This window comes from Cajanus cajan, chromosome 7 (assembly GCF_000230855.2).
Source record: "Cajanus cajan strain Asha chromosome 7, NIPB_CcT2T_4, whole genome shotgun sequence".
Lineage (NCBI taxonomy): Eukaryota > Viridiplantae > Streptophyta > Magnoliopsida > Fabales > Fabaceae > Cajanus > Cajanus cajan.
The window spans coordinates 60,162,019-60,174,624 of NC_138523.1; the positions used below are offsets into that span (position 1 = coordinate 60,162,019).

The 12,606-nt window shown below is 30.8% G+C and overlaps 2 protein-coding genes across 2 annotated transcripts in view; both read left to right on the forward strand.

Annotated features, from left to right (window-relative positions):
• LOC109792210 (uncharacterized) overlaps nt 1-12,606 on the forward strand; it is a 45,418-nt gene that overhangs the window by 14,246 nt on the left and 18,566 nt on the right. The window lies entirely within an intron of this gene.
• LOC109792202 (uncharacterized) lies at nt 6,547-8,266 on the forward strand. The gene is made up of 3 exons (XM_020351594.3): nt 6,547-6,674; nt 6,782-6,887; nt 7,938-8,266. The coding sequence occupies exons 1-3, from the start codon at nt 6,612-6,614 to the stop codon at nt 8,081-8,083; spliced, it is 315 nt and encodes a 104-aa protein (XP_020207183.1). The 5' UTR covers nt 6,547-6,611; the 3' UTR covers nt 8,084-8,266.

The window sequence follows — 12,606 nt, forward strand, 5'->3', positions numbered from 1 at the left end:
CGGTTTTTTTTTTTTTTCCTAGCTGACATGAGATGATTAAAAGAAAAGTTGGTTTCTTTAACTTTTTAGCTTCTATTCACGTGAGTGTATTGACTTTGTTTTTGTTTTGGTCATAAATTTTGGCTTATAATTAATCACGAGTTTTGTTGTCTTGCTTGCGAGCTCCACTTGCAATTATATATATCATATATGCATGCCATTGAACCCAGTTTTCCAATCCCTGCTCATAACCATAATCATGTTGTGTTCCTTATTCCTTCTTTCTCTAACACTGGTGGCAAACCAAAGTTCATCATATAATATATTTTTATTTTTATAAAAAAGTATTTATATACCGATTTATATATATGAAATTATTAATTTATCTATAAATATACTAATAATATTATTGATATTAATTTATCAATAATATTATAATATTAATTATGTATATATATATATATATACTAATTTTTAATAAAAAAAATTAAAATTATATAATTATAATACTTAATAGATTAAAATTATTCGATTAAAATTTTAATAACTAAAATTACACGATTAAATACTAATATAAAATCGCAATTAAACATATTATTTTTTGTGGATTATAAATAGCGGACACAGCTTGTGGTGGAAAGTGGTTGATGGTAAGGCAATGGGAGGATGATTGTTGAGATGAAATGAAAGTGTTAATTATGATCCAGTGATGCTCAAAGTTTAATGGGTTTAGGTAAAGTGTTAAGTAAATATTAATTCTTGTTTTTCCTTCAATTCTCTTTCAATGGATGATTCAGTAATTGAGTTGAACCTACAATAGTCAATAGATATCAGAGGAAGCAACACTTGTTTCATCCATTTCTTGTCTCTCTCATCTCTCTTCTACAAACTCAGGTGCTTTAGTATTCATTTGTCCTTTTAACTTTTTTAATTATATGCTAAACATATTAACATGTTTAAATAAGTAAAATTTAATAAAAAAATTATTCTTATAAGGATCAAACTCAAATATTATTTAAATAATCTTATCTAAGCTAAAGTTTAGAATAAAAATTATGAACTATTTATAATATTTAAAAATAATTTTAAGTAGCAAATTATATTTATATATATACGAGAAAAATAGTTAATATGATAATTAAAATAGTATTAAAAAAAATAGCATATTATATATTTTTAATTAAAATTTTTAAATAATATAATTTAAAAATTATAAATAAAATTAATTTTATTTAATTCAAATTTTATAATTTACTCAAATTAAATCAAAACTCAGCCAATTTTAATTTTTTTTTAGTTTAAATGATTTTTAAGACAAAAATTAAACCAAATTACACGGTAAACACCATCATCATTCATTGCTTTTGACGGAAAGAATGTGGGGATTGGGAGACTTATTTTTTCAAACAACAATGAAATTATTACAACTTGAGTTCATGGAGCTGTTAACTTATAATGATACACTATTACAATAATTAGTAGTGATATTTATTATTCTTTTTATCAGAGCAAACAAGTTTAGAGCATACAATCTTGTGCAGCCTTACTTTTGACTAGATCTTATTGGCTCTTAATAATATATAATTTGATAAATTAATTATTTAAATTTGACTAAATCTAATTTGAATTGGTGTTTTAAATATATATTTAGAATGAAATTTGATTGGTAAAAGAATTAAATATTTCATTTAATTCTAATTAATTTGATAAATTAATTAGGCTACAAACCTATTTTGGTCCCTTATAATCTTTTTTTGTTTCATTTTAGTCCCTCATTAATTTTTTTGTCTCAATTTGGTCCTAAACTAATTAATTGGTTTCAATTTAGTCCCAAATTAATTAATTAGTTTCAATGTGGGACTTCCGTCGAAATTATTTAAACGGAATTAACTTTTGGTCACGTGGATGCCACGTAGATGCATACGTGGCATCCACGTGGATTGAGAATTTTTTTTTGAAAACACCTGGACCTAGAACGGCCCATTCTGAAATCGGAACCGGCCGTTCTGGTTGCAAAATTAAAACACCACCAGTGAAGCAGAACGGGCCGTTCTGAAATCAGAACGGCCCGTTCTAAAAGCAGAACGACCCATTCTGAAAACTGTGAATAAAATATTCTTTACTTAATTGTGTTTTTGATATTATAATTATGCAATTTTGATCTCTAAGGTTTTAATTGAGTAATTTCAGTCCTTAAAAGATTATAGTTGTATAATTTTAGTCTCACAATTTTTAATTGAACAATTTTAATCTATCAAATATCATAATTGTGCAATTTTAGTATTTCTCATTAAAAATTTAATAATTTTAACATTTTAATATATATATATATAATGTTTTAAAACTATATAATTGTTTGTTTATTTAAATTAACGTATATATATATATTTTTTTTAATGTATCAAATGATATATATTTATTATTACTACATAAATAAAATTTATATATTATTAGTATTTTAATATTACTGATAAATTAATATCAATAATATTTTTACTATATTTATAAATAAACTAATAATTTGATAAATATAACTTAATATATATTAATATACTTTTACAAAAATATAAATATATAAGATCAGATATATATTTCTAATTAATATACTTATATTTTTGTAAAAGTATATTAATATATAACAAGTTATATTTATCAAATTATTAGTTTTATCTATAAATATATTAATAATATTATTGATATAATATCGAAAATTATAATATACGTTAATTTGAATAGATAAATAATTATTTAATTTTAAAACATTATATATATATATTAAAATTATTAATTTTTAACGGGAGAAACAAAAATCATACTATTATGATATTCGAGGGACTAAAATTGTTCAATTAAAAATTGAATGACCAAAATCGCGCAATTGTAATTCTTTAAGGACTAAAATTATGCAATTAAAATCTTGGAGATCACAAAACTGCACAATTGTAATACTTGAGAGATAAAAAATGCAATTAAACCAATATTCTTGATTAAATTTATTAAAAAATATAATAATTTTGAAAAATATTTTTTTATGGTAAAATTTTTAAAATTACTTATTTTTATAAAATATAATTGTCTTATAAATAGAGTAATAATTTTTTCTTTTTTTCTTTCTGTTTGAAAAAATATTTAAATATCACTTTATAATTTTTTGCAACTTATTGAAGATTAAAAAAATAAAATGATAAAAATTAATAAGATAAACATAATAAAATAAAATATAAAAAAATATTAATATATTTATTTTATTAGTTATAATAACATAATTAAAATATAATTAATAATATATATTTTATAAAATTATTAATATTTTATATAAAATAAAATAAAATAAAACCGGAACGGCCCGTTCTGAAACCGGAACGTGCCGTTCTGGTTGCATTTTCGGTGTGTTAACACACCAAAAGTGCACCCAAAACGGTCCGTTCCGGTTTCAGAACAGGCCGTTCTGGGTCCAGGTATTTTCAAAAAAATTCTCATTCACGTGTCATCCACGTATGCATCTACGTGGCGTCCACGTGGCCAAAAGTTAACACCGTTAAAGCAATTTGGACGGAAAGTCCCACATTGAAACCAATTAATTAATTTGGGACTAAATTGAAATCAATTAATTTGTTTGGGACCAAATTGAGACAAAAAATTAATAAGAGACTAAATTGAGACAAAAAAAGATTATAAGGGATCAAAATAGATTTTTAGAATTAATTATTTAAACTTGAGTTCATGCTGAGGCTGCAGTGGTGGTGTAATGGACAATTAATCCAAGAGAGCAATGACACTGGATATTGGAGGCCCAGTCACATGCAGCAACCCATGCCAAGCCCACCAGAACATAGTGTACATAGGAGTGTTAAGAAATTATATATATTCAACCAATTACAAATAGTTATATATAATAAGTTTATTAATTTTTATAATAATTATCTTAAAAATTATATTAATTGTGATTTCTTATTAATTGAAAATGTTACATTTGTTATATTAATTAACAAGACATATAAATTAAACTCTAATAGAAATTATTATTTTTTTATTCCAAAAATTGGGTTCATAATTTTTTATAAAACAAATCTACTGTATATATTTATATTATATTTTTTTTTATTTATTATTATTTTAAAGTTAAACTTAATAAAAAAAATTTGGTAATGAGATGAAAAGTAATATAATTAACTTGTGAAACTCGTTTAATATTTTTTAAAAAATATACCATTAAAGAAAAAGTTATTAATTACATAAGTTGTAAAAATAATAAATATTAAAAAAAAGTGAAATATATGAGGATGAGAATGATGTAACAGAGTTAAAAAAATAGGGCAACACGAGATGCTTTGGGAACAATAGTGTAACATGTTAGTGGAGATTTGACGTGACATGTCATGTATTTTGTATTTATGGAGGAGTCCAAATCAGTGTCTTTGATTAATGCCCTAAACGAATCTAGCTAGTTTTCAAATCACTAAATAAGGAATGATAATTATTTGTATATTTCCTAAAATGATGAGCCTTTGAGCTCTTAAGTTTTTTTTTCCAAAAGATCGCTATCCTCCCATAAAAGAGTGGTGATGATAATTTATTTTTAAAATGTTATATGTCGACAAAAATTGTTTATTATAATTATAAGAAGTGTACCTGTCTGAAGGGTATACTAGTAAACTTCTTGTACTTTGAAGACCGAACGAGAGTTCCAATCGAATATTCCGGTGAGAAGAAGGGTACCTGCAAAAGATACTCCGACGCTCAAGTCAAAACAGACACAAATATCGATAGTAATTGAATGAACAGTGACGTTACCTCAAGATGTGAATTATTTATACTGACATTAATGGGCCATGTGCCTGATGGGCCCGTACTAGTGTTACCAAATTAGGTAATACGTTTGCAACTTACTTTATATCCGCGATTACCTGTTAATTCATAGTTGAGGCTGGTTAATGTGCTTATTAGTACTCCCTTTTCGATTTAAGGTGCGTTGGTGTCATATAGTGACGTTAAATATTGAGGCCGCCGAACCGATTGGTCGAGAGCTTTGTCCAGCGCACTCGGGTGTCAAGGGTGCCGAGTCCGCACTTATGGGCCTAGGGCATTGTCCCGTACAAGAAGTAATTTCTCAAAATAATTAGAAATCTGAATTTTTAAAAACTTAAACAAAATAACGTGGAAAAGTGAAAGAAACAATATAGTTGTTATTCTGGGAAGTCTGAACTAGTTTTGCAGCGTTCGATTCAGATGAAAAAAACTTGGTGGTGAGTGGTGATGATCGTGAGCAATAAAAAATGCTCCAGTTATTGAGAACTGATCAGAGAGCTTTCCATATCATGGTCCTTTGTGAGAACTGAGAACAAGACAAAACATTTTCAAAGAAATGATTAATTAAGAACGATGAGGAAGATAACAAAAATACCAGTGGGACTTTGAATAATCAAAATCTCAAGTCAAATATCAGCCCTACTCTTTTACTGCTTCAACTACTGTCTGAAAATTCACTCATTTCTTATTCTGCCATTTTTTTTTGCGGGATAATTTTTATTTTTCCAAAAGTACTTGCATTATAAAAAGAAAATATTATGGGGTTTTACTATTGATATTGTTGCTTATTTAAATTTAGCTCTATCTTTAGAGTGAAAAAGATGAATCATATTGTTCGTCTTTTTCTACATGTTGTTGTGTGTGTTCTATTTGGATTGTGCATATTAATTAATTAATATTGTGTTTGAGAATGTTACTTTTAATTTCAATAGCATTCTAGACTTGATAAATATTAAATCGTGTATATATTGTCATAGTCAAATTGAATAGTTTCTGAATGAATCATGCATTACTATTATTATAGTTTGTTTATCTTTATCGATCCCTATAATCTAGTACTGCAAACTTTTGCAAGAAACCTTAATAATGCTTTGCTCATAAAAACAAAAATGAATCGCAAATGATGAAACAAGCTGGAAATCTAAGAAGCCGCTCCACCAATAATGACTGAATGCCACATCAAGGCATGGGCAGTTTTTGGATTCTGTAAGGGTCGAAAAAACATACGTGTATGTATAAATATCAAGATAATACCATACCACATATCACACTCCTGCTTATATAATATGCATTAATATGGACAAGCAATAAAAACTCATATTAGTGTAAACATCTATTTGATCACTTATAAATGTAATTTAGTTTTTTCTATAAACCTTACCCATTAGATGTCAGGTGATACACAATGTAAAAGAGCCATGATGGAGATCGAGATCTCACTTTATAAATTAATTTTGTGATTGTGAGATTAGGTTAGAGTGTGATATATCTCTTTAAAAATTAATATTAAATTAAGGATGTTTGCAGCTATAGTGTGTGCCATCAAATTGATGATGTCGATTTGAAATTGTATGTGGGGATGTCCCACAAATCACGTGAAGGGGGCAACTCTAATGGCAATTGTACTGGACAAAGAATGGTCATTTACAATCTTCTCTAATCTCCTCCCAACCAATTATAATTTATCTCTCACGTGGGACTCTTGGTCCCACCACCACCCTCTCATCTTCACACCGTGTGCTAGATGCATATATAACATTATTTAATTAATCCTATCATTCAGCAGCATTTGATGATACCTAGTTTGTCATAGTTTACATCTTATGGGAGACTCTTCTAAATCTTCTTCTTCATCACCTTCTTCTCCTGCTTCATACATTCATATGGTATATATTATGTATAAAGCTTTAATTAGTTTTTATTATTATTGCTATTACAAGACCATGTTGATGGTGTTAACTAGTTTAATTTGTTTTGTACAAATTAAATATAGGTGCAGCATCTGATTGAGAAGTGTTTGATCTTTCACATGACCAAGGAAGAATGCATGGAAGCACTCTCTAAACATGCAAATATTAACCCTATTATAACATCCACTGGTATGATCGATCTTTACTTTCTATAAAGAGCTTAGAGCAAAGACCATGCACACATGCAAGATCACACTGTTCCTTGCTCGCGTAGAAAAAAAAAAAACGATATATGCATATGGTCATCAAGATAAATATATTTGAATAATATATACCAAGTCATGTCTCACTGAGATCTCGTACTAACTTTTGATTTACAAACCCTATTTTAATTTTTGAATTTGATCAATTGGAATTCTATCTATTGAAATTTACCCAACAAAGTCAGCTGCCAGCCTTCTTTGCTTGTGACTTGCTAGGAAAATCTAAAAGACAGACTAATATTTCGAGTCTTTGATTTCCCTTCCGTTGTTAGTAAAGTTGATTTTTTTTTTCCAAATGAAATTTTTATTGAGTTATAATCTGTTTAGCTTTATGATTTTCAATTCTTGCTTCAAATTCAAGGAAGAGAGAGTTTTTATTGCAAATGAAATCCTAATTAATGTTAAGTGACTTGCATGTTATATTAATATACAACTAATTCAAAATCCTTATAGTTTTGTTATAAACAACGAAAATTATGGGGAATTAACGACGAGGATTAAGATCAAGAAACCATCCAACTTGAATAAATAACCTCTCAATGTATCGATACTAAATAGTATATTTCTTTTTCATGTTTATGCTATTAAACTATATTTAACAAGGCTTTTTATGTTGTGATGTTGTTGTATATGTTTCGAATTAGAAATAATGGGATATGGACATTTTACATAAAGATAATCATATTTCTTTCAAACCTTTGAAAATCTTATAAATTATTTAGTGTTAAACAAAGAAGATAAGATGGGATAATTTGCATCTAGCTAACTCGAAGGATTGAAGAAAAGAAATTGAAAATTTGAACTCGATGTTTTCTCGTTTTGGTTGGAAACAAAACATGAATGTATATATATTGTTGGTAATTCATATATCGGATACAAACCTTCCACCAACCAACAAAAACAGAAGCATGCACGTGCATATGTTGAGAAATTATATATATGATGATATGTTTATGGAGCATAAATATATGAACAGTGTGGAATGAGCTAGAGAAGGAGAACAAGGAATTCTTTGAGCCTTACATGAAGTCGAAGGGCAAAGACAACAGAATGTCTGAGGAGGAGACAAATGAGATGATAGAGAAGATGATAACAGAGTCAGATTCCTCTAACGATGATTGAAAACGATATGAGCTTAGCTAGGGTTTTGGGTTCTTTAGTCCTTCAAAGCCCCATGCAACCTAGGGCTCTCCCCACTCTATACTATCTCTAGCCACTGCTCACTGTACAACGCTATCGTAGGTGCTTTCATGCATGATATATATATGTATGTGGGATTAAAACCACACGTCTAGTAAATACTTTTATTAGAGTATATTCCATATTGTATATACGCGGGACTAATTTAGCAAATAGTTGAGATTATTAGTTAGGCATATTCTATTTTTGAATTTGAATTAGTCTGTTAGGATCTCCAGCTCATACAGCCAAGTTTGTTAGTATCAGATAAGCTCAATAACTTGTATATATACTTCGTTTTTATATCCCTTCTTCAATCAATAAGAATGACAATTTCTTTTACTAAGATGGTATCAAAGCTCATCATTTGAGTTCTGGTAGCCATAAGAGAATTTCGTATTTTTTACATTTCTATTTTCCGCACACAATTTCTATTTTCAAAATGGCACACCAGAACTCATATGAGGATTTCCTCACAAATCCAATGAATCCTTTCCATCTCCATGGAAATGAAAATCCTTCTCAGTCATTGGTCTCCTCTCCCTTAACGGGACCTAATTACCATGCTTGGGCAAGAGCTATGAGACTGGCTCTCATGTCCAAAAACAAACTGAAACTTGTCGATGGATCCATAATTCCCCCTGCGCCAACAGATTCAACATATGGAGCTTGGGAAAGAAGTAACAACATGGTACTAGCATGGATTCACAGATCAATTTCAGATTCAATTCTTCAATCCATTCTCTGGATTAATCGAGCTTCAGATGCTTCGAATGATCTCAGGGATCGATTTTCACAAGGAGATATTTTCAGAATTTATGATTTACAAGAGGAGATTTACAAAGTCCAACAAGGTACTCTTACTGTTTCAGAATATTATACTCATCTTAAATCTCTATGGGATGAATTAGAAAATTTCAGAGGAGTTCCTCATTGTACTTGTTCCACTCCTTGTAATTGTGGAGCAATTCGAAAATTTAAAACCTATAGAGATCAAGATTATGTTATAAGATTTCTGAAGGGATTGAATGAGCAATACGCTCATGTCAAATCTCAGATAATGCTTATGGATCCTTTGCCATCCATCAACAAAGTATTCTCATTACTTGTTCAGCAAGAGAGACAAGTTGATATTGATTCAAATCCTGGGAACTCCACTGTTGTTGCTTATTCGGATGTTAAGAAACATAATGCAGGCAATGAAAACAGGAATTTCAATCACAGGAACAACAACAACAATGATAAGACTTACAGACATGGTAATTTTGGAAGAAGTCATCAACGTCAAAAACCTGCCAGATTATGCACCTTTTGTGGAAAGAATAATCACACAGTGGACTCATGTTACTTTAAGCATGGATTTCCACCTGGTTACAAGTTCAAAAATTCATCAACAAACCTGGCGGAATCAATAAACACAGAAGGAGGAACAGTAGAGAGTATTTCAGAAAGGAAGTCAATTCAAAATCCAGTCAATGCCTTATCTCAAGAGCAGTATAACAACTTAATAGCATTATTACAGCAATCTAATTGTCAAACTTCAGAAGAAACTCCTTCAAACCACCATTCCACCAATCTCACCCATACTTCTGCAGCCTTGCACACACAAACCATTGAAGAACCAGGTATGTCAACTGTTTTTTGGATAGTTGATACTGGAGCCACTGATCACATCACCTTCAATTTAAACATGTTTACCACATATCATAAGATTAAACCTATTCTCGTTCATTTACCTGATGGTTCCACAACTGTTGCTAACACTGCAGGAACAGTTTTACTTTATAAAAAGCTCATTTTGCACAATGTGCTTTACATACCTAAGTTTAAAGTCAATCTCATATCTGTTAGCAAGTTAACAAAATCCAACACATATTCTGTTACCTTTACTTCTAACATTTGTTTGATTGAACAGGCTTTGACCAAGAGGATGATTGGTTCAGCTAAACTGCAGAAGGGTCTTTATATTATGAAGCACCATGACTTGATTGATTCTGTTTATTGCAATTTAATTTCTCAGACCAATAATCCAATTGATAATTCAGTACTGTGGCATAATAGGCTAGGCCATATTTCCCATTCTAGAAATAAATCCTTGTGTAGGTTATTTGATTTTATTCCTGATTCAACACCCTCACCATGTGATGTATGTCAGTTTTCAAGGCAGAAGAGATTGCCATTCAATAATAGTGACTCTTGCTCTTCTACAATTTTTGAACTTCTTCACATTGATATATGGGGACCTTGTTCTGTCATTTCCATTCATGGTTACAGATACTTCCTCACTATTGTGGATGATTTTTCTAGGTTCACTTGGTTAATTTTAATGAAAGCTAAGAGTGAAACTAGAAATCATATAAGAAACTTTATCACATATGCTGATACACAATTCCAAACCAAAGTAAAAATCATAAGGACTGACAATGGTCCAGAATTTCTAATGAACTCATTTTTTGAAGAAAAAGGAATTGTGCATCAAACCACATGTATAGAAACACCAGAACAAAATGGTGTTGTTGAGAGGAAGCATCAACACATCCTTAATGTAGCTAGAGCTTTAGTGTTCCAAGCCAATCTTTCACAGTCTCTTTGGTGTTATGCAGTGACTCATGCAATCCATATCATTAACAGAATTCCAACTCCAACCTTGAATAATACTTCACCCTTTGTCAAACTTTATAATAAACCTCTTTCAATCTCTCATTTAAGAGTTTTCGGCTGCTTGGCTTTTGCTACATCACTACAAGCCAACCGAACAAAGTTTAGTACAAGGGCCATTAAGTGTGCCTTTCTTGGTTTCAAAGACACTACAAAGGGATACATACTTTATGACCTGAAAACCAGAAAAATCTTCATGTCCAGAAATGTCACCTTCTTTGAGTCAATCTTTCCTTTCCATAAATCTCAGGATCAATTTCAACCTCAGGCCACTACACCATTTCCCTTGACCTTTGATAATTACATACTTTTTCCTTCACCGACAGCCAATCTGCAAAATCCTGCTCCTATAATTGATCCTATTCCAAACACTCCTCAACCTCATTCACCTACACACAGTTCTTCACCAAACTCTCCCCCACAGAATGCACCAGATTCACCTCCACAGAATCCACCTCCTCCTCCATTAAGGCAATGAGACAGAATCAAGAAATGGCCAACTAAATATAAAGACTTTCACTGTGGCTACAATGCTAACCAATCTCCTCCAGGTAAATACACCACTCCTCATCCTTTGTCTAAATCACTTTCTTATGACCATTGTTCTTCATCCTATAAAACTTTCTGTTCTAACATTAATGCCCAAACTGAACCCAAATCTTATTATGAGGCTTCACAATTTCCTTGCTGGAATAATGCTATGAAAGCTGAAATTACTGCTCTAGAAAAGACAAACACTTGGATTTTGGTTGAACTTCCTCCTGGAAAACATCCTATTGGTTGCAAGTGGGTTTATAAGATTAAGCATAAACCAGATGGCAGCATAGAGAGGTACAAGGCTCGTTTGGTTGCTAAAGGCTTCACCCAATTGGAAGGCATTGATTACTTTGAAACCTTCTCTCCAGTTGCCAAAATCACCACATTCAGAGTTTTGTTAGCTCTTGCAGCAGCCAAGGGTTGGCACTTACAACAGTTATATGTGAATAATGCATTCCTTCATGGTGATTTAGATGAGGAAGTATATATGAAACTACCTCCTGGACTCACTGCTGATTCTCCTAATCAAGTGTGTAAATTGCAGAGATCCTTGTATGGCTTGAAACAAGCCAGTAGACAATGGCATTCTAAACTCACTACTGCTCTTCTCTCCCTAGGCTACACTCAATCAATGGCAGACCATTCATTATTTGTTAAAAATACAGGATCTTCATTTACTGCTCTACTAGTATATGTGGATGATATTTTGCTTACAGGTACTGATTTAGCAGAAATTAATCATGTGAAGAAGTACCTAGATGATCAATTCAGCATTAAGGATTTAAGTGATCTGAGATACTTTCTCGGCTTAGAAGTTTCTAAATCAGCCAAAGGGATTGTTCTAAACCAGAGAAAATATGTTTTGGATATCTTATCAGATGCTGGTCTATTAGGAGCTAAACCTGCTGCCACTCCTATGGATCCTTCTACAAAATTACAGGCTGACAAAGGGATTGCATATATTGATCCTGCAGAATTCAGAAGAATCATTGGTAAATTGATCTATCTCACAACTACTAGACCAGACATCTCCTATGCAGTCCAACAGGTCAGTCAATATGTCTCTAATCCACTTGATTTACACTATAAGGCTGCCATTCGAATCCTACGATACTTAAAAGGTTGTCCTGGCAAGGGCTTGTTCTTCCCTTCTTCCAATTCTCTTAAACCTTCTGCCTTTGCTGATTCTGATTAGGCATGTTGTCTTGACACCAGACGCTCCGTGACTGGTTATTGTATATTCCTAGGAGATTCCTTGATCTCGTGGAAAT

Coding starts and splice junctions, on each gene's coding strand:
- LOC109792202 (XM_020351594.3), top strand. CDS start 6,612: ATGGGAGACTCTTCTAAATCTTCTTCTTCATCACCTTCTTCTCCTGCT. Junction 6,675..6,781: donor CTGCTTCATACATTCATATG/GTATATATTATG, acceptor AATTAAATATAG/GTGCAGCATCTGATTGAGAA. Junction 6,888..7,937: donor CCCTATTATAACATCCACTG/GTATGATCGATC, acceptor ATATATGAACAG/TGTGGAATGAGCTAGAGAAG.